This window comes from Oncorhynchus masou, chromosome 13 (assembly GCF_036934945.1).
Source record: "Oncorhynchus masou masou isolate Uvic2021 chromosome 13, UVic_Omas_1.1, whole genome shotgun sequence".
In the NCBI taxonomy this organism is placed as follows: domain Eukaryota; kingdom Metazoa; phylum Chordata; class Actinopteri; order Salmoniformes; family Salmonidae; genus Oncorhynchus; species Oncorhynchus masou.
The window spans coordinates 48,426,767-48,449,610 of record NC_088224.1 but is presented as its reverse complement, the minus strand read 5'-3'; the positions used below and the strand labels follow the sequence as shown (position 1 = coordinate 48,449,610).

At 43.3% G+C, this 22,844-nt stretch overlaps 1 protein-coding gene across 11 annotated transcripts; it reads left to right on the top strand.

Annotated features, from left to right (window-relative positions):
- The first annotated feature begins 230 nt into the window (after positions 1-230).
- LOC135552463 (nucleotidyltransferase MB21D2-like) lies at positions 231-20,664 on the top strand. Of its 11 annotated transcripts, none has more exons than XR_010457445.1 (8): positions 4,638-6,076; positions 6,472-6,547; positions 6,772-6,870; positions 7,018-7,035; positions 7,140-7,181; positions 7,435-7,500; positions 7,869-7,972; positions 11,402-11,517. XR_010457445.1 is itself a non-coding variant. In XM_064984116.1 (2 exons), exons 1-2 carry the CDS (start codon positions 565-567, stop codon positions 19,176-19,178), a joined length of 1,521 nt encoding a protein of 506 aa, XP_064840188.1. In that variant the 5' UTR covers positions 231-564; the 3' UTR covers positions 19,179-20,664. The 11 variants fall into 11 exon arrangements, 1 of the variants encoding a protein (XP_064840188.1); XR_010457444.1 differs by having other exon boundaries at positions 7,435-7,713; XR_010457443.1 differs by lacking the exon at positions 4,638-6,076 and adding an exon at positions 756-820 and having other exon boundaries at positions 7,435-7,972.
- The last annotated feature ends 2,180 nt before the right edge of the window (positions 20,665-22,844 follow it).

Here is a 22,844-nt window from a genome sequence, read left to right as displayed (position 1 = left end):
CTAACTATGACCACCACAGAACTGACAGGGACAACTAGTGGAAAACAGGGACATGGCAGCATAGTACAGTGTGTTTCACTAGAATATCATTTCATGTTGTCATTTTTCCAAAAAATATTCTGACCATTTTAAACATTTTTTCTAATAATATCTAATATTCTGAAAATAAATGTTACAGTGATAACTGTTTTTATTTGATGTGTTTAAATAGTGAAAACATCTCATCTTCCAAACAGCCCTTTCTTCTATGATAGGCCGGGCAACGTATCTGCTACATAAAATGCGCTCGAGCAATTACTTCGTCGCCCTAAAAGAGCTGATTCACTGCGACTTGACTTCTGATTTGATCACTTTCACACTAGCTATGACAAATACTTTGTCTACTATTCGACATACCATCCCCAACAATAACGCTGATGAGAGCACTTTGCACACCCCGCATACAATTTTGAAGTACCTCCGATTTGTTTGGTGTAAGCAGCTGATGTTCTGAACTGAAGCCGAGGCAGCTATTGTGGGGCCTTGGGACGCTTGCGTTCACAGTGCTGTTTTTTTCTTGCAAACATGGCAGCCCCTGCTCTAACCAGCCGGGCTGGGTCCGTAAATAGCTTGGGAAACAGCCCCACTGCGACTCCCAGCTCCACGACCAATAACAACAAGATCATCCCAAGCTACCTCGAGCTCGATTTCAGGTCCGGGGCCAGAATCGAGGATTTGAACCGATTGATTCAGGAATTTAGTAAACACGATCAGCGAGAATATGACGACCAGAGAGCGCTCGAGATCCACACCGCCAAAGATTTCATTTTCTCCATGCTCGGTAAGAGATTGTCGGTGGTGGGGGGTCACGTCTGTTTTGCTGTAATTTGAACCTACAACGAGGCTCAACATTGTTTTATTATGCAAACTATTTATGACAATGCTCAATAACAACGACAGTCCGCTAGCTTCAGGGCCGGCCCTAGACGATCTGCCCCCCCCAAATATAAGTTTCAGGGTATAATGGACAGAGGAATAGGCATTCTTAGAACATCCTTATGAATCTAAGCATGGCATGGCACTTTTAAAAGTTACCTTTCCACCCAGACAGGTGATGCAGAAAAATTTAAGCTTCAACTGCTGGCTACCCTTCCGTTGTATAACCCAACCATATAAGTGCTTCCCTTAAAGCTCCCTGGGTTTAAACAAACGCCTTCTCTTTTCAGAAAGAGAAAAGCTCAATTAATAGGGACAGAATAGTAAAGTTATTAAAGTTATCTCCTCGAATATTATAGGCTGCAGCTCAGCGTCAGAATGTCATAGAGAGGAATCAATATATCCCCATATGCGTAGTGGGCATTTTAGAGCTTGTTTCTACCATAAGGCATCACCGAGTTAAGCATTGATAAAAATGCTTGATATGATTTGGGTACGTTTTCATGTATTTATTTCAAAATATAAAGCAAACAATATATATTATTTTTGCCCTTTTCTTTAACAAAGGGTATGTGGAACCCCCACTCAATTCAAGCCCTGGGTTTAACCAAACACCAACCAAGCCCTTCCCAGACACAGATACATTTAATCAGTGCATGAGATAGTGTTGGAGTATTTGGCTATACTGACATCTATGTATGGCATAACTGTGTCCATCAAGCAGGTATGATTACCACTTATTTTTTGGAATAGGGAGAAATAGGCCCCATATGTAATTATATGATTATGCCCATAGAAAATGTTGGTGCACATATAGAAGGTCCCTTACCAGGCAGAAGTGAATTTTACTTTAACCCCTGCATAGGAGAGTTACAATGTTGCTATCACTATGCAGCCAACTGCCTACACTATAGTATGAAACCACATTTCTTATTAATAATATACCACCTGTTGTCACACATGGCAAGATCCCATAATTGTTACAATTACAATATAAATAACACTTTTATATAACATATTTAACATATATTTTAATATTCCTGTAGAACTGTAAAAAAGAGTAAGATCATTTGAGCTTTAGAAACAAGTGCTTTCATAAGTGCATGGCGGGCCTCATTTCGCTGGGGCAGTGTAAAATAAGCTTTATGTCAATGACCCAGCCCCATGAATTTAGTTTGTTTACATATCGAGTTTGATTGTCCAACATCAGTTTCAGCATTTATTTATTTAGTCTCCGCCTAGAGTGGCCTCTTTCCTCTGCTGTGGTGCTGCCTACAGTCAGAGATGTTTTCTCTCGGTAGCTGTCCATGGTCCTGAAATCAAATAATCTGAGAGAGACCGAGAGAGAAAGATTAGGATGTTGTCTATTTAAATAAATAAAAATACAAAGTGAACAGGTGATAGATAATTGAGTAATCTTACAAATTTAATGCGAGTGGATGATTAACACTTACCTTTTATTCAAAGACAGGTTGACTCGCCTGGCCTTCCTGGCAGCAAAAGCATGCACTGCTTGTTGGAGATGTTGTAAGACAACTCATGCTCAATTGATATGGTGGCGAGTCCATTGAGTCTCTTGATTTATAGCAGAGCGCAGGCGTTCCGGATGAGTTTGAGACATGGTCTCCGCTCTCTCCCCGTTCGCCATCCTCCTATTGTAGTGGGACACTGAACTTTCATTGTCCCTCATCTCTTAGGAAATCCCCCTCCTTATCCTGTGGCCCAGCCTGCACTAACAAATCCCGTAAAGAACTATTCCCTGGGATCTTTTATGTTTTTTGTCTGGGAGTCGGATTTAGCAGCACCACCACTGTCATCTGGGACGGGGAGCGATGCATCTAAGTCTGGGTCCAAGATAGTAGGGTCTTCACTGGCATTGTTTGGAGGTGTGGCAAGGACTGATGCGACCACCTGTTCTTGTCCAGCCATACGGCTGTCATCATCGGTGGAAGTGCATTGATCGGACACCGGCTGATGGAAATTGTTGCACGCTGATATATTTCAGCAGTAATTTCTTTGTTTTAGAGATTGTGCTTCTTTTTTCATTTTTTAAATGTTTTTAATATTCGCTTCCTGATAGTTTTCTTCTGAGACATGGTAGCAAATTGTTTCCAATCTCTATAGCTTACTTTTATCTAGAATTATATCCACTGGTAGTAGCTAGCTAACGTTAACAGGCTAGGTTAGGCTACTGCCTTAATCACTAATTGTCTTCGTCACACACAAACATTAAAAAACAATACCATAATTTAATTTCATTGGAAGATACATTTTTATGAATGTTTCACAATTGGATAATCCCATATAAACACACACATCACCATAGCTACCAAGGATAATGGGAATTAACTTTGGGAGAAGCGGGAATGGGATGGGGATGGGAACTGCAGCAACGCTATGAACTGGGACTGGGGCACCGCCGGCGGTGTAGTAGCCGATCAGGGGCACCGGAGGGCAGCAGCCAATTGTCAAAATTCCGCCCCAAGTTCACCGCGGCTGCCTAATCTTGCCTAATGGGAGGGCCGCACCTGGTTAGCTTAATTTCAGCGGTGAATGGTAATTTAATGGCTACCCGGACTATTTGCATTGTGTGCCCCTTCCCCTCAACCCCTCTTTTACGTTACTGCTACTCTGTTTATCATGTATGCATAGTCACTTTAACCATACCTACATGTACATACTACCTCAATCAGCCCGACTAACCGGTGCCTGTATATAGCCTTGCTACTGTTATAGCCTTGCTAATATATATAGCCTCGCTACTGTTATATTTCACTCTTTTTTTTACTGTTGTTTTTATTTCTTTACTTATCTACTTTTTTTTTTTTTTTTACTTAAACATTGCACTGTTGGTTAGAGCCTGTAAGTAAACATTTCACTGTTGTATTCGGCGCACGTGACAAATAAACTTTGATTTGAATGGATGCAATAATGAAAGCAAGTGTGCTGCTGTTTTACAAATTTATCAGTGTAGATCAAATCAAGAGGCTGACTAAATCCTTAATATCTATTTATCTGACCCATCATTGTCCAGTCCTAGATACATTGATCAATATAATTAAGAATGGATTTAGTCTTTAAATCATTCATAGGGCTGCTCTGCCTGCAAACTGTATGCTCGAGGGCATACGGCGTGATAGACATCTTTTTCTGTTTGGGAGGTTTTATAACCATATAGCAACCAGATTAAGATGTATTTTTCACAACATCATGAAAAATACTTATTATTTTGGTTGAAATCTAATTGAACTACTGACCAGTTATCTATATAGATTGGTGTTAATTGAATAGCATTTAAACATGTGCATAGTGTTATAAAAGTACTTAGTAAAAATACTTTAAAGTACTACTTAAGTAGTACTTTACTATATTCCTAAAAGAAAATAATGTACTTTTTACTCCATACATTTTCCATGACACCCACAAGTACTTGTTACATGTTGAATGCTTAGCAGCACAGGAAAATGGTCAAATTCACACACTTATCAAGAGAACACGTGGTCATCTCTACTGTCTCTTATCTGGCAGACTCACTAAACACATACATCGTTTGTAAATTATGTCTTAGTGTTGGAGTGTACCCCTGGAAAACTGTACATTTTAAAAACAAGAAAATGGTGCCATCTGATTTGCTTAATATAAGAAATGTAAAATGATTTATATTTTTACATTTGATTCTTAATAAATATATTTAGCACAAAATACTTTTAGACTTTTACTCAAGTAGTATTTTACTGGGTGACTAACTTTTTCTTGAGTCACTTTATAATAAGGTATCTATACTTTTACTCAAGTATGACAGTTGGGTTTGTGGGCCACGCACCCATTGGATATCAGACACTAGAACCATTACAATTCTACAAATGGTGGTAATGTTATTTTTCCAGCAGGGTTTCCTTGATTCAGTTTAGCACAGTTGGCAAACAACAGCTGGGAGAGCGCACCAAAGCAGGTTAGGGTCTCATGTACTCCGTCAACACGCTGGGACTATTCCATTTGAGACTCGGGACTCCGACTCGGGGCTACATGCGGGCCGAGCTCTTCCGAGTCCAGCATAATCATATTACTCTTGGCTAAGGCTAATGGTACTCGGGTCGAGTCCACTTCAGCTTATCTGGCACGATTAATGTCTTCAGGAGTTGGGTCATTTTAGATGTTTATCCTGCAGGTGATGGAACACCAATAAATAAATAAAAATATATATATTTTTTTATTTCACCTCTATCGAATTGGCTAGGTCATTAGCAAGCAATATTTTGTGACAGTCTCTGTGGCCCAATCAGAGATGGTCCCTAATGTATAGGATCTCTGATGTTTTAAATGCTTTTGATTTTACTACAGACTATGGCAATGCTTTTTGTAGTTGCAGTCCACCGAATTGAAAAGTGCACATTCACTTCCAAAGCATTTGTTCTAGGCTACCAGCATGTAAGATAAACATGCACAATAATACAGGATATCCTTACAAAAATGCACTGTTGTTAAAATGCAGTGAAACTGCAGTTCAATTACATGTTTTTTAAATGAAGAATATCTGGTGGCTTGCTGTGTGGCTTCTAATGGTAATCATTTGTTTATTTTGCTGTGCATTTTCTTTTGTTCCACTGAATGCAATTTAGATTTTCGAAACTAAATTTGTTTTCAGAATTCAACAAAATACACGTTGGCCTATATATTATATTATTTCAATATCCTAATACAATCCACCAATATTTATAAACCCCTATTTGTAAATCCATTTATTTCCATCAATAATTAGAAGAAGAAAAAAATGATTGCACCTGAATTTGACCCTGAAAATAACAATCTGTTTTCCTTTAAAGTTTTTGAGCAATTCAAATTACTGCACACATTGTTATTTTAATTTCAGTAGCTAAATGAAGAGGTAGGCATATCTGGTCCAACTCAAATTTGGATTGGAATGCTCGCATCAATGCATGTCTGTGCGCCTCGCAGGCAGCCTGCTTGCTCAAGTGTCAACACAGCTGGAAGACAATGACTGTTTCTCGAAATGTACACAAAAAAACGTTTTACTTTTGTAAGTAGAGCGGCGGTTTGTTGGGGAGAATAATGTCAAGGAAAGTGTTTCTAGCAAGCTAGCGTTAGCTGGATATTTTTAGCTGGCTAACGTTAGCTCTCTAGCTAATCCTCCATGGACGTGGTAAGTTTGACTTTTTTTTCAAACCTGTTGTAGCTAGCTAACTAACGTTATGACATTTTGATATCTGTTTAATGACAGTAAATGTGTGTGTGTTCTGTCTGTGAGAGATGGACAGAGAGCGATGATGATCACAATAACTTTAGAAAACATTGTCAACGTCGTCATGCTTCCTGTGTGTGTGAGAGATGGTTGATGAATACAAGTATAGGAAACACTGATTGTGTGTGAGAAATTTTTAGCTAACCTAATACTTGAAATATGGATGTGAAGTTTTTGTTGATTCATCAGGGATCCTTGTATTTGACAATATGATGCATTTTGCCTATCCCAAACACTCATTCTGATGTTACACCTCTCAACTGCCTTTTCCAACTCTAGATTTGTTTTTCTTTCAGTAATCTTCTAGTTTGGATGGAGGAGGGGAACAAAGGGAAGGAGTACAGCAGTTATCCAGCTTGCTGACTAAGACATGTAAATAGACAGCAAAACAGGCTCTCTCTCTCCCGTCTGTCTGCCTGACTACCAGATTGCTGAGGGGAAACATGGTCAATGTACTTGCTAGGCTAAGTCTAACTTAGTGAAGACCCTAGGTCTTCTGTAGTAGCTAGGTTAATGAACTTAATGGTTACTCATGATTTGTCACAATCTTTATGGTTCCTGAAACATGTCAATGACCTAATGCATGACCTCTACAGCAGTCCTTGGCCACCCATTTAGTTACCAATGACCTATTCTGCCACGTCCCAGGAAAAGAAGAGAGCCGAACCACCACCTAAAGTCCATAGTCATTGACAGTAAGTTCTGTGTGCAAGATGTTTTATTTTTTTCCCCTCTTTGATATTCTGATCTTTAATGTGTATTGATTCCTACTAACCACATTGGTAAGAGCTTGGTTTGTACTAGCTATGCTGATGATCATTAAAGTTTTCTCTTTGCATTAGGTCTCGGCTGATTTTAGTGTAAGTAGACCCACTTGAAATAGCATTGCTTCCTAATCATTTAAGTTTAAGTAAAGCAAATAAATTTGATTTAAAATTCCATTTTAATTCTCCTTTTTTTTCAGCTGCGAAACCCTTGTGTCCTGATTCCACACAGACCTCCCTTGGTGAGTCATGTAAAGTTTCTCCCCTTTCTCTCTTGCTCGTTTTCCCAGTTGCTCACTCAAACTCATACACGTGTGCAGTTGCCGAGAAGAGGAAGAGATTTGCCAATTACACCCATTTCTAACGATATTTGTTGCAGGAATGATATGACAGACACAACTTTTTAAAAAGATAATGTTTTATTGCGTCTTTATACTGTCTTTACACATACTTACATTTTTGCATTGACCTTTTTTTTTTCTTTTTTTTTTTAAGACTGCCAAGCTGTCCTCAATTGGGGGGATCTTCTGTCTGGGATAATGTCCTCAGGATTATGAAGCAGTGTGTTTTATAAAAAGTTGTTTGAATATTACAACATGTAGTCAATTAAGCATAACTTCACCATTTAGAGATGAGTTTTAAAAAACAACTACTGTCTAGTTTTGGTATCGTCTTTCGGATTGATGACCAATTAATTAATGTCCCACTTCAATATGAAGGGACATAGAAGCAAACATGCCTTTGCTGTCACTTGTTTGTGCTCCATTGTACTTGGTAAGTAATTGTGAGCATTTGAGACATTTGACAAGGATACATTTTTAGTAGATTCTGACTGTTAAATATATTTTACTGTGTTCCTCTTCTGTTGTGTCCTGCATGTCCACGTTATGCCAATCTTGATTTATTTTCTTCTCTTTTTATGCTTACAGCAAGTGTCATGAAAAGCCTGAAAACTCAGGAAGTTGATGTGTTACGGGCCATCGGGTCAGTCCTAAAATGTGTTCTGGACTGCCATGGTGGAGAACGGCGCAAAGTATGTATATGAGCATATTGCTCTTTTTTGAAGACGTCTCTAAGCTATAACTGCAACATATCTCTTCAACTATACTGAACAAAAATATAAATGCAAAGTGCAACAATTTCAAAATTTTACTGAGTTACAGTTCACATAAGGAAATCAGTACATTTAAATAAATTCATTAGGCCCAAATCTCTGGATTTCACATGACTGGTCAGGTGCTCAGCCATGGGTGGGCCTGGGAGGACAAAGGCCCACCCACTTGGGAGCCAGGCCCAGCCAATCAGAAGTGAGTTTTTCCTCACAAGGGCTTTATTACAAACATAAATACTCATAAGATCCCGCAGGTGAAGAAGTTGAATGTGGAGGTCCTGGGCTAGCGTGATTACACGTGATCTGCGTTTTTTATTTCCCTGTTGGACGTATTGCCAAATTCTGTAAAACAAACATTCAGGGAGGGCGGTAGATTCCTAGAACAGTTAACTTTAGAATTAGAACCTAGTAGAAGACTTTAAGCTAGAAATGTAAATGGTTTAGGACTGGATGTAGCCTTTAAAAGACCAATTGTGCTATTATGTGGGGGTTTTTTCACGTTATTTGTAACTTATTTTGTACATAATGTTTCTGCAACCGTATCTTACGGCAAAAAAAGAGCTTCTGTATATTAGGACAGCGATCACTCACCTCGGGATAGACAAAATATTTTTTTCTACAACAAAGACAATGCACAAGACATTCTCCAAATACCCCACAGGATTGACCTCCCCGTTATTTGCAAGAGGAAGCGGCGCAGGTACAGAGGACAAAGAGCCGGATGCCTGGTTAGGACCCGGAGAAGACGACTTGGAAAGCTGCCGTTACCGTCAATACTACTCGCCAACGTTCCATCATTGGACAATAAATTAGACGAGGTATGATCCCGAATATCCTACCAACGGGACATCAAAAACTGTAATATCCTATGTTTCATGGAATCGTGGCTGAACGACGACATTGATATTCAGCTAGCGGGATATACGCTGCACCGGCAGGATAGAACAGCACACTCCGGTAAGACGGGGGGTCTGTGCATATTTGTAAACAACAGCTGGTGCAAGAAACCTAAGGGAAGTCTCTAGATTTTGCTCGCCTGAAGTAGAGTATATTGTGATAAATTGCAGGCCACACTACTTGCCTAGAGAGTTTTCGGCTATACTTTTCATGGCTGTTTAATAACCACCAGAAACAGATGCTGGCACTAAGACCGCACTCAGTCAGCTGTATAAGGAAATAAGCAAACAGGAAACCACTTACCCAGAGAAGGCACTACTAGAGGCTGGAGACTTTAATGCAGGAAACTTAAATCAGTTCTACCAAATTTCCATCAACATGTTAAATGTGCAACCAGAGGGAAAAAAATTCTAGATCACCTGTACTCCACACACAGAGACGCGTACAAAGCTCTCCCTCGCCACCCATTTGGTAAATCCGACCACAACTCTATACTCCTGATTCCTGCTTACAAGCAAAATATAAAGCAGGAAGCACCAGTGACTCGGTCTATAAAAAGTGATCAGATGAAGCAGATGCTAAACTACAGGACTGTTTTGCTATCACAGACTAGAACATGTTCCGGGATTCTTCTGATGACATTGAGGAGTACACCACATCAGTCACTGGCTTTCATCAATAAGTGCATCGAGGACATCGTCCCCACAGCGGCTGTACGTACATGCCCCAACCAGAAGCCATGGATTACAGGCAACATTCGCACTGAGCTAAAGGGTAGAGCTGGCGCTAACAAGAAATCCTGCTATGCCCTGCGATGAACCATCAAACAGGCAATGCGTCAATACAGGGCTAAGAATGAATCATACTACACTGGCACCGACGCTCATTTTATGTGGCAGGGCTTGCAAACTATTACGGACTACAAAGAGAAGCACAGCTGTGAGCTGCCCAGTGACATGAGCCTACCAGACGAGCTAAATCACTTCTATGCTCGCTTCGAGGCAAGCAACACTGAAGCATGCATGAGAGCATCAGAGGTTCCAGACGACTGTGTGATCACACTCTCCGTAGCCGACGTGAGTAAGACCTTTAAACAGGTCAACATGCACAAGGCTGCGGGGCCAGACGGATTACCAGGACGTGTGCTCCGGCATGTGCTGACCAACTGGCGGGTGTCTTCACTGACATTTTCAACATGTCCTTGATTGAGTATGTAATACCAATATGTTTCAAGCAGACCACCATAGTCACTGTGCCCAAGAACACAAAGGCAACCTGTCTAAATGACTACAGACCCGTAGCACTCACGTCCGTAGCCATGAAGTGCTTTGAAAGGTTGGTAATGGCTCACATCAACACCATTATCCCAGAAACCCTAGACCCACTCCAATTTGCATACCACCCAAACAGATCCACAGATGATGCAATCTCTATTGCACTCCACACTGCCCTTTCCCACCTGGACAAAAGGAACACTTATGTGAGAATGCTATTCATTGACTACAGCGCAGCATTCAACCCCATAGTAACCTCAAAGCTCATCACTAAGCTAAGCATTGGACTAAACACCTCCCTCTGCAACGCTGATCCACAACACTGGAGCTCCACAGGGGTGCGTGCTCAGTCCCCTCCTGTTCTCTCTGTTCACCCACGACTGCATGGCCAGGCACGACTCCAACACCATCATTAAGTTTGCAGACGACACAACAGTCTGATCAACGACAAGACAGCCTAAAGGGAGGAGGTCAGAGACCTGGCCGTGTGGTGCCAGAATAATAACCTATCCCTCAATGTAACCAAGACTAAGGAGATGATTGTGAACTACAGGAAAAGGAGGACCGAGCACGCCCCCCCATTTCATCGACGGGGCTGTAGTGGAGCATGTTGAGAGTTTCAAGTTCCTCAGTGTCCACATCAACAACAAACTAGAATGGTCCAAACACACCAAGGCAGTCGTGAAGAGGGCACGACAAAGCCTATTCCCCCTCAGGAAACTGAAAAGATTTGGCATGGTTCCTGAGATCCTCAAAAGGTTCCACAGCTGCAACATTGAGAGCATCCTGACTGGTTACAGGGCTATCTGCATTGTGTCCCACCACCCGCCAACCCCTCTTTTACGCTACTGCTACTCTCTGTTCATCATATATGCATAGTCACTTTAACCATATCTACATGTACATACTACCTCAATCAGCCTGACTAACCGGTGTCTGTATGTAGCCTCGCTTCTTTAATAGCCTCGCTACTGTATATAACCTGTCTTTTTACTGTTTTATTTCTTTACTTACCTATTGTTCACCTAACACCTTTTTTGCACTATTGGTCAGAGCCTGTAAGTAAGCATTTCACTGTAAGGTTTTCACCTGTTGTATTCGGCGCACATGACAAACTTTGATTTGAGTTTCTTTTAAAAAGATTGATAAATTTGTAATGCACTGATTCTCTTCACTCTAGATCTGACACGTCTCATTAGTCTTCAAGAGGACCACTTCAATCCAGATCACCTTCTCTGCTCTAAGGTCCTTGATGACAATCTACCCCATCACACCAATCTTATTAAACATAAAAAAACTCCCAATGTGCGTTTTAATTTATTTATTTATTAACTGGGTGGTTCAAGCCCTGAATGCTGATTTGGCTGACAGCCGTTGTATAGCGTATACAAAACATGTATTTTTACTACTACTGTAATTACGTTGGTTAGTTTCTAATAGCAATAAGGCACCTCTGGGGTTTGTGGTATATGGCCAATATACCACGATTAAGGGCTGTATCCAGGCGTTTTGTCTTGCATCAGTTCGGCCCTTAGCCGTGGTATATTGGCCATATGCCACACCCCCTCTTGCCTTATTGCTTAAATATATTCTGTCCCAGTCTTTCTATGCATGTAATGTCTATAGGTGAATTATGAAACAATTACTTTGCAAATGTGCAAAGATTTGTGATGTAGATTGCTTGATCTATTTTAAATGTAAGAATATGTTGCAGATTGAAACTTTAATTGGTGCCTATGGAAATCAATCTAAATCTAATCCTTTTTACAGTAGGCAATACGCTGTAGACAGGTGGTCATTACCAGATTATGATGAGATCTTATGATCGGGTGGTCTACTGATGACTTTTCAACCAGGTTTTGCCCACTAAGTAATGTAACATGGCTAAATCATGACTGACTGACTGATCTACAAATAATAATCAGTAGTTATTTATGATGGAAGGTGATTTATAGATCAGTCCGTCGGCAGTCTCCAAAACTACTGCAATGTAGAACAAGCCCTGTGTGTCAGATCACAGTGGGCGCGTTCAAGCGGATCACTTTTGTTAAGTCGTTGGTCACAGCCTTTCAAAGTGTGTTGCATTATGGGGATTGAAATTGTACGACTAGCTCCTACATGTTGACTGCATGATCTTTACAAAAATCATGTGATCAAATGTCATGAAGTTTTGACTGCAGCCAACTGCAAGTTTCTGCAGTTGCTCTTCACAAAGTTATTCTTGCAGCCATGACCTACATTGTGGGGGGCTCTATTGTCAACCAATCATTAGGGTGTTTTTGTTTGACTCACACGGACGTGACCAAAAACATGACTGAAACGGGAACTAACTTTGCCAGGAATGATAAATATCAGTGGATATACAATTTAATGAGATTTTTGAGTCTCAATAATTAATTGTACACGCACATTAACATTACCAGTCGAAAGTTTGGACACACCTACTCATTCAAGGGTTTTTCTGTATTTTACTATTTTCTACATTGTAGAATACAAGTGAAGACATCGGAAATATGAAATGACACATATGGAATCATGTAGAAACCAAAAGTGTTAAATCAAAATGTATCAAAGTAGCCACCCTTTGCCTTGATGACAACTTTGCTCACTCTTGGCATTCTCTCAACCAACTTCATGAGGAATGCTTTTCCAGTAGTCTTGAAGGAGTCATTATGCTGAGCACTTATTGGCTGCTTTTCCTTCACTTTACGGTCTGACTCATCCCAAATCATCTCAAATGGGTTGAGGTCAGGTGATTGTGGAGACCAGGTCATCTGGTGCAGCATTCCATCACTCTCCTTGGTCAAATAGCCCTTACACAGCCTGGAGGTGTGTTGGGTCAATTTACTGTTAAAAAAAACAAATTATAGCCCCACTAAGCACAAACCAGATTGGATGGAATATTGCTGCCGAATCCTGTGGTAGCCATGCTCATTAAAACCTCTACTGACTCCCCATCCTGCATGCGGGAGTGTAATCATCGCCTGACACTAATTAGCATAACGCAACGGACATAAATATCCCTAGAAAATATTTCTATTCATGAAAATCACAAATGAAATATATTGAGACAGCTTAGCCTTTTGTTAATCACCCTGTCATCTCAGATTTTCAAAATATGCTTTACAGCCAAAGCTAGACAAGCTTTTGTGTAAGTTTATCGATAGCCTAGCGTAGCATTTTGTCCAGCTAGCAGCAGGTAACTTGGTCATGGAAATCAGAAAAGCAATCAAATAAAATCGTTTACCTTTGATGAGCTTCAGATGTTTTCACTCACGAGACTCCCAGTTAGATAGCAAATGTTCCTTTTTTCCCAAAATATTATTTTTGTAGGTGAAATCGCCCGGAAATTGCAGTCACGAAAACGACGAAAAACATTCCAAATTAGCTCAATAATATCGACAGAAACATGGCAAACGTTGTTTATAATCAATCCTCAAGGTGTTTTTCAAATATCTATTTGATAATATATGCGTCGGGACAATTAGTTTTTCAGTAGGACCGATTGGAGTAATGGCTACCTCTGTATTTTACGCGAGAGTCACCCTGGGAGCCATCGGGTGACCACTTACGCAATGTAGCCGCCTACGGCTATTCTTCAACATAAATGTGTAAAACTACGCCACAATGCTGTAGACACCTTGGGGAATACGTAGAAAGCGTAAGCTGGTTGATAGCACATTCATAGCTCAATAGGGACTCATTGGAACGCAGCGCTTTCAAAATATGGGGCACTTCCGGATTGTATTTTTCTCAGGCTTTCGCCTGCAACATCAGTTATGTTATACTCACAGACAATATCTTTACAGTTTTGGAAATGTTAGAATGTTTTCTATCCTAAGCTGTCAATTATATGCATATTCTAGCATCTTGTCCTGACAAAATATCCCGTTTGAAACGGGAACGTTTTTTTTTCTCCAAAAATGAAAATACTGCCCCTAGAGTCGCAACTATTAAGTGTGCCTTGAATTCCAAATAAATCACTGACAGTGTCACCAGCAAAGCACCATCACACCAAATCAAAGTTCTTCTTACATCAGCTGATATCCCAAAGTGCTGTACAGAAACCCAGCCTAAAACCCCAAACAGCAAGCAATGCAGAAGCACGGTGGCTAGGAAAAACTCCCTAGAAAGGCCGAAACCTAGGAAGAAACCTAGAGAGGAACCAGGCTATGAGGGGTGGCCAGTCCTCTTCTGGCTGTGCCGGGTGAAGATTATAACAGAACATGGCCAAGATGTTCAAATGTTCATAAATGACCAGCATGGTCAAATAATAATGGTCACAGTGGTTGTCGAGGGTGCAACAGTTCAGCACCTCAGGAGTAAATGTCAGTTGGCTTTTCATAGCCGATCATTAAGGGTATCTCTCTCTCTAGAGAGTTGAAAACAGCAGGTCTGGGACAGGTAGCACGTCCGGTGAACAGGTCAGGGTTCCATAGCCGCAGGCAGAACAGTTGAAACTGGAGCTGCAGCACGACCAGGTGGACTGGGGACAGGGATATCTTCAACCACCAACTTACCATCCTGAGACAAGGCAGAGTATAGCCCACAAAGATCTTCCAAAGCCTAAAATAGCCTTTGTCCTCGCAGAGACCTGGGAAACGTCTACACAAGGGGAGAATTTGTCTCGTTTTACTATCCTTGTGGGGACTTTTGGAGATTTCCGTTACCCACAAGGATAGTAATACAAGCCCACACTACACACACACACTTGCGCTGTAGGCCTACACACTTAAGCTTCTTGCGCTCAGTGTCTCAAACAAACAGTGACAGTAGACCACAGCGCCGAGCCACTCGGGCCCGTCTCTTATGTCGGGGGTTATGGCTGCTGAGAGGGAACAGACACTTCCTGGAATCAGTGAAGAGGAAAAACAAACGAGGCAGAGCACTGCAGTCCACATAGATAAACTCAGCCAATGCTTATGGAGCATGCTAGGCCAGCTCAGTTCAGTGCAGTGCACACAGAACCCAAGAGCAAACTGCACAAGCTAATGCCAAGTTTTTTTTACATCTGAAATGTTATGGAATGGCAGGATGCCTTTGACAGGGGAGATTTCTTTGGCCTGTGTTAATATTATGTCATGTAAATGTATCGGGTTGGAACCGGTTTAGGGAACAGAAACTCTCATTTTTAGAGGAACGGAACCAAAACAGGGAACGAAAGTGGTCTCTCGTGTTCTGGTACAGAACTGTTATTTTCAAATCTTGAGAACCGTTTAATCTTCAGTTCCAAAAATATTCCTAATGTCTAGTACCTTTCCCTCAACGTCATCAAGACATACCTTAGGAGATGATTATGGACTACAGGAAAAAGAGAGCCGACGACCCCCCCATTCTCATCGACGTGGCTGAAGTGGAGCAGGTTGAGAGCTTCAAGTTCCCTGGTGTCCACATCACCAACAAACTATCATGGTCCAAACACACCAAGACAGTCATTAAGACGGCATGACAACACCTTTTCCCCCTCAAGAAACTGAAAATATTTGGCATGGGTCCTCGGATCCTCAAAAAGTTATATAGCTGCACCATCAAGAGCATGGTTGCACTGGTTGCGTCACCGTCTGGTATGGCAAATTCTTGGCCTCCGACCGCAAGTCACTATAGAGGGTAGTGCGTACGGCCCAGTACATCACCGGGGCCAAGCTTCCTGCCATCCAGGACCTCTACATCAGGGGAAGGCCCTAAAAATTGCCAAAGACTCAAGCCACCCTAAGCGTAGACTGTTCTCTCTGCTACAGCACGGCAAGCGGCACCGGAGCGCCAAGTCTAGGGCACAAAGGCTTAACAGCTTCTACCCTCAAGCCATAACACTGCTAAACAGCTAATTGAATGGCTACCCAGACTATTTGCATTGACCCCCCCCCCGCGTCCATTTATTATATATTTTTTTACATTGCTGCTAATTGCTGTTTATTATCTATGCATAGTCACTTTTCCTCTAGCTACATGTACATATTCCCTGGATTACCTTGACTAACCTGTGCCCCTGCACATTGACTCAGTACCGGTACCCCCTGTATATAGCCGTGTTATTGTTATTTTATTGTTCTTCTATTGTTTTAAACTTTAGTTTATTTAGTAAATATTTTCTTAACTCTTTATTTTTCTTAACTGCATTGTTGGTTAAGCATTTCATGTTGTATTCAGAACATGTGAAATAGATTTGATTTTATTCTGTAATTTGGTGAAGTTATATTGTTAGCAATATTCTGAACACATTACAATTCACATCATGCCATGATTCAAGCCAAGCCCCCTCCATGTCCACCCCTCTCTCTCGCTCTCTCCCCACCCGTGAAATTTCAGCCGTGTTACGCGACTGCACTGTCTACATTTTTGAATTACCTGTTCCACAGCAAGCTGCTCAATCTGCACTAATTAGGGAAGTAAATTAATGAGCTAAATGTTAAAACAATGTTGATTTCACAGGTAAACAATGTATGAAAAGGAACTATGTGAACCGTTTTGGGGCGGGGGGGGGTTGAACCGGTTCAGAAGTTTATTTTCTGGTCGGAACACCGGAATGGATTTTTTTTTAAAGGTTCGGTTCTGAACCGAACGATTGGAAAATAATTTAGCTTCCAACCCCTGAAATGTATATGCATAGAAATACTAGTGTAAAGATCAATATAGCCTAGTGTCTGGATCTGTATGTTATCCCCCACTGGGCAGCGTGGTGGTTTGACTGTGACAGGCACCCTGGTGGGGATGTGAAATAGGCATCTTGTGTCGAACTTGCAGCCTGGGGGGATTAGGTGGAAATTGGCTTGCACTGCCCCCTAGTAGAGAGATGTGGTACAACACTAGTATCCAGAGGGATATATATGTATTTTACATTTTAGTCATTTTGGAGACGCTCCTATCCAATTTCGCCAGTTATCAGATGCCATCTTCATCCGCCTTTCCAGCTGTTTGGGAGATGGGACTTCTGTATCTGCCTGGTCAGCAGCTTTGTGATTGGAGTTGTCCATCTCCTAGACTGGCTGCACGTCAGGGTTTGAAAGCCCAGTCTACTCTAAATTTTCCCGTAACCCTGGGTGGGGGCCCTAACCGGGTGTTGTGCGGGTAAGGGGCGTCACTCCCTGAGGTAGCATGCAAGGCAGAGCAATGCAAAGCAGAGCAAAGCATGGAAAATTTACTCGACATTTCCAAGTTCAGCTTTCTTAATGAACCATAAAATGTAATTATTTCTAGTTGTTTATCAAGGTTAGCTGGCTAACTCATCCTGCTTTGTAGTATACCCCTCTGGTCTACTGGTAATCGGTTAACTTGCATTTAAACAACACTGATACAGGATCAGATGTTTTCCCAACCACATGAATGTTAAGGTTAGTATTGGGGGTTGGGTAATCTGATCCTAGATCTGTGGTTAGAGATTTCCTCTACCGCAAGTGTAGCCTTCAGTGTTTATTGCCACAATAACACACTCACAGAGCCAGGAATGACGTAGGCTACTTATTGCAGAGCATTTGCACTGCTGAAACATAATCATAGGATATATATATGCTGTCTATTCATCCTATTCACCCATATTTATTTTTTACATTTATTTTTATTGAACAGAAAGGACAGGTAAGGCAATGTAGGAGGAGGTTGAGTCAAAGGGCAGTAGGCCAGATTCGAACCCATGCCAACTCTAACTGCTGGACCACACAGGCCACTAATAATCCCCCTTTATCCTTCTCCCATCAGGTATGGTGCAGAAACTGGACCAGAAGCTCCCTGTGGCCAATGAGTACCTACTGCTGTCAGGTGGCGTGCGAGAGGGTGTGGTCGACATGGACCTAGACGAGCTGAGCGTCTACGCCCGCGGCACCGACTATGACATGGACTTTACCCTCCTCGTGCCTGCGCTCAAGTTGCACGACCGCAACCAGCCGGTGACTTTGGACATGCGCCACTCAGCCCTGTGCCACTCATGGCTGAGCCTGCGCCTCTTCGATGAGGGCACCATCAACAAGTGGAAGGACTGCTGCACCATGGTAGACCACATCAACGGTGCCACCAACTACTTTTTCTCACCCACGCTGGTGGCTGACTGGTTCTACGAGTCCATCAGTGTGGTCCTGGTGGAGATCCAGAAGAAGCCCCAGCGCGGCATGCCCCGCGTGGAGAAGGTGGAGCGGAACGGCACCATCATCTCCGTCGTCCTGGGCGTGGGCAGCAGCCGCATGCTCTATGACATCTTGCCTGTGGTCTCCTTCAAGGGATGGCCGGCGGTGGCCCAGAGCTGGCTGATGGAGAACCACTTCTGGGACGGCAAGATCACAGAGGAGGAGGTGATCAGCGGCTTCTACCTGGTGCCTACCTGCTCCTACAAGGGCCGCAAGGAGAATGAGTGGCGCCTGTCGTTCGCCCGCAGTGAAGTGCAGCTCAAGAAGTGCATCTCGGCCAGCCTGATGCAGGCCTACCAGGCGTGCAAGGCCATCATTATCAAGCTGCTGTCAAGGCCCAAGGCCATCAGCCCCTACCACTTGCGCAGCATGATGCTGTGGGCCTGCGATCGGCTCCCCGCCACCTACCTGTCCCAGGAAGACTTCTCAGCCCACTTCCTGCTAGGCCTCATCGACGACCTGCAGAACTGCCTGGTCAACAGGATGTGCCCCAACTACTTCATCCCGCAGTGCAACATGCTGGAACACCTCTCGGATGAGACGGCCATGCTCCACGCCCGCAAGCTCAGCTCGGTGCGCTCCGACCCGGCCGAGCACCTGCGCACCACTATCGAGCATGCCAAGGCGGCCAACCGGCTGACCCTGGACCTGCATTGGCGCGGCAGCGCCTTAAACCTGCCGTCGCTACAGTCGGACGCGGGCGGCGAGCACCAGCCAGATGACCGATTGGCTAAGAAGCTGCAGCAGTTGGTGATGGAGAACCCCGGCAAGTCCATCTCGGTGTTCATCAACCCCGACGATGTGACGCGGCCGCACTTCCGCATCGACGACAAGTTCTTCTGAGACCTCAAAATAGAAAAATACTACTTTCCCCCTCCCACGGCACCAATTCTTCTCCCCTTTGACTAGATTGGTCGAGTCATCAAATTAGTCGGTTTCCCAAGTAACGGTCGCCACAGAGCGTTGCGAGGTGCTTTTGTCCAATAGTGTCTTCCCATTTTGTTTCTCTGTCCCTGACACCTGTCCCCACACCCCACCAACCCTAACCCTGTCACCTTTTAGAAGGCCTTTACAGGACTACATGAAACAGGTGGAAGAAGAGGTACTGCGTCTTGCCTCGGATGGTTAAGGGATGTCTTAGTCCCTGTAGGAGAACTGATGGTACTAACGCCATAACTGTACATAGAGAGAGTTGAGTGGATATGTGTGTGTGGACTTTGATCTTATTTTGCACAGAATGTAGAGGCAAACAGTTATCATGTTGGAAGTGCTATGAAGTGATGTCTGAAATGTTGCTTATCTTTTAGGAAGGCAATTTCAATGGTCTTTTTTTTCTCCACTGGGCTAAATGCTCTGAATTTATACCTACTGGTTTAGAGTATGTTTAGAGCTGTTATTCCAATAAGCTGTATCACAATGACAATGAGTTATTTCTAACTTAACGTTCTCTGTAGTCATGTCCATGTCCTATGTGTATAGTGAACAGTTCCAGGCGTATCCCGAATATGCCAAAAACCTGCAGATATCTGACCGGCAATGTGATACACATATCTTCATCCTCAAGTGCAATTAGTAAACAAACAAACACACACCACACCATACATAAATGTGCTAACACTCATCATACACACTCCTGATCAGTGAAATGGTGTATTTAATACGTATTTGTGATATTCTAGAACTCTGGGACGTTGTCATTTTGTTTGTCTTTGTTATAGGGAACTCTGAAACATTTTACTGTGAGTCTTATTTTCCATATTTGCTGCTGACCTTGATGTTTTATGATTAACTGGTTAAACAAATTAAGTTAACAAACACAATTGTGAATTTTAAGTATACATGTGCGTAGCTACTTTGTACACACGAATCCTGTTGAGTCAAACCTGTCATGGACCAACCAGAATGGACCAACCGTGCAACCTCTGGCAGGGATCTAACACACTGCTTTATCATTAATTCAGACCAATCACTGCAGTGGCCTGAAGAACGTGTTCTGTGCCTCTACTTTTCCAAAGGCATACTGGCCGCGTTTCCCAGGCGGACAACATTACAGGTGCCTGCCAAATCTCACAATGCCTGAAGAGCTGTCATATCACATCATATGATGTCATATCACATCATATGCAATCTGATGCCTGACTGTACAAATCGATCGACCACGGGTTGATGCAATGTAGTTGGCCTGAAACGGACCATACAGTATGAGAGGGAGAGCAAGTCCCGCGTTCGGCCTACAATGACCACATCAAATTAAATTGTGTGAATAATCTGAGAGCTGTGTAGATGGTAACACTATAAACAAGCTAAAATGTAATAAAACATATTTAACAACAACCCTAAAGAGAAACTGCTGGAAAATAATTGACAAACATTGTATAACATTTAAGTCACTTGTCTGATGCACATTAATGATGTGCATCGCAAGCCTAAGATCACTATGCGCCAAGCGTCGGCTGGAGTGGTGTAAAGCTCGCCGCCATTGGACTCTGGAGCAATGGAAACGAATTCTTTGGCGTGATGAATCACGTTTCACCATCTCGCAGTCTGGGTTTACCAGATGCCAAGAGAACGCTACCAGCCGAATGCATAGTGCCAATTGTTACGTTTGTAATCGCACAACCTTACTAATGCTCTTCTCGCTGAATGGAAGCAAGTCCCTGCAGCTGTAATGGGATTTTTCCTGGGAAGGAGAGGAGGACCAAAATGCAGAGTGGTTATCTTTATACATCTTTAATGAAAGATGAACAATATACAAAACAAGAACCGTGAAAAACCGAAACAGCCCTATCTTTTTTTTATAAAAAAATTACCTTCAATACCATTCATTCTTTTACAACTCATAATTTTCATACATACTCCAATAATGGTATTTTAATTTAACTAAACAAAAACCCCAAACAAAACCTCAGGGGAGCATCTTCCCTTCCCGTCACCCTACAAACTACCTTTCCCTATCTCCCCGTCCCTAATCTATCCCCTTACAAATCTAAATGACACCCAGCCCTAAACCCCACTTCCACCTCTCCCGAGCAGCATGCTGCCCCCACTTCCTCTCCTCCCTCTTCATCCTCCCCCTCAAATCTCCTTCCACCCTCCTCACTATCCCTTCCACCCCCCAATCTCTCCCTGTCTTCACCATGTTCTGCCTGGCTTCCCACAGTCCCCGTTTAAAGAGACTCATGAGAAGCCAGAGCAGAAACCTGTCCCTATCCGTCCCTCTCGCTCTCCCTACACCTCTCTCTAACCTGGCCCACGTCAATACAAAATCCCACCTTACCAAACCTAACAATACCCGTGCCCTAGCCCATACTACTCCGGCAAAGGCACAGTCCCAAAAGACATGGCGCACACAGTCTCCTCCCTGCCACAAGAGGATCTTGGACAGGTGGGGGATTGCACCAAACTATACCGGTACATGATGGAACGTACCGGCAAGCACTTATGGAGGCTCAACCAATTCAGGTCCTTGAGCCTGTTGTCCAGACCCCGCGCCTGCACTCCCTCCCAGACCACTTCCGAGATGCCCACTACAGGTGCCGGACTCCCTGCCTTTCTGACCTCCTCGTACAGGTGCCTGTGATCTAAACCTACTCGGGCAACTTCAACCTCAGGGTGCGCACGCAGCCACTTGGCCGCATGACCAAAGTGCCACGGCAGCTGTTCCGCCCGAGGACCCGTGTTAGACCACACCATTATGCTTCTCGCCTGATATGAGAAGAACACCCGCAGGAGGTAACCGGACGGGTGTATCACTGGATGAGCAAGCTCCGTTAACAAGAAAGAAACAAAAATTGCGTCCAGCTTGAGGGGGAAATGTGGTACCCCCCTACCTCCCTCCCCGATGGGACAGAGCATGCGTGCCCTGGTGACCCACTCGCACCTGCCACTCCACATGAACTGAAACACAAGCCTCACTAGAGGCCTCCTCAGACAAGCCGGCAATGTGTAGATGTACGCCAAATACAAAATGCACATCCGTTCTACCGCGCCAGCTTCCGAAAAACTTGACGGAAGACTTTGCATGGTTCAGAACCGCTCCCGACGCTCGGGTGAAATCCAAAAAGATGGCAAGGGACCTTGTCAGGCACGAGTCCTTGCACAGCAGCAAGGAAGTGTCGTCGGCGTACTGCGTCATCTTAACACGCAGCCCACCACTTCCAGGTATCAACAAGCCTTCCACCCCTGTGTCTGCCCTAATGGCAGCCCCCAGAGGCTCCATGTACAGAACGAAGAGGAGAGCCGAGAGTGGGCACCCCTGCCTGACCCCAGATGAGAGGTCAAAAACGTCACCCAAGTGACTATTTACACTAACTCGGCACCCCGTTCCGACATATAATGTACGAATCCATCCTATAAACAACGGCCGCCAGTTGCCAAGGTCTGTTACTTCCCTCTTCTTATATAAAAGTGACAGCACACCAACAGCCATTGATCCCCCCGGGACCCCCGTCTCAAGGATGGCCTTCAAGACTTCGAGGACCACTGGTCCAAGTATACCCCAAAACTTGA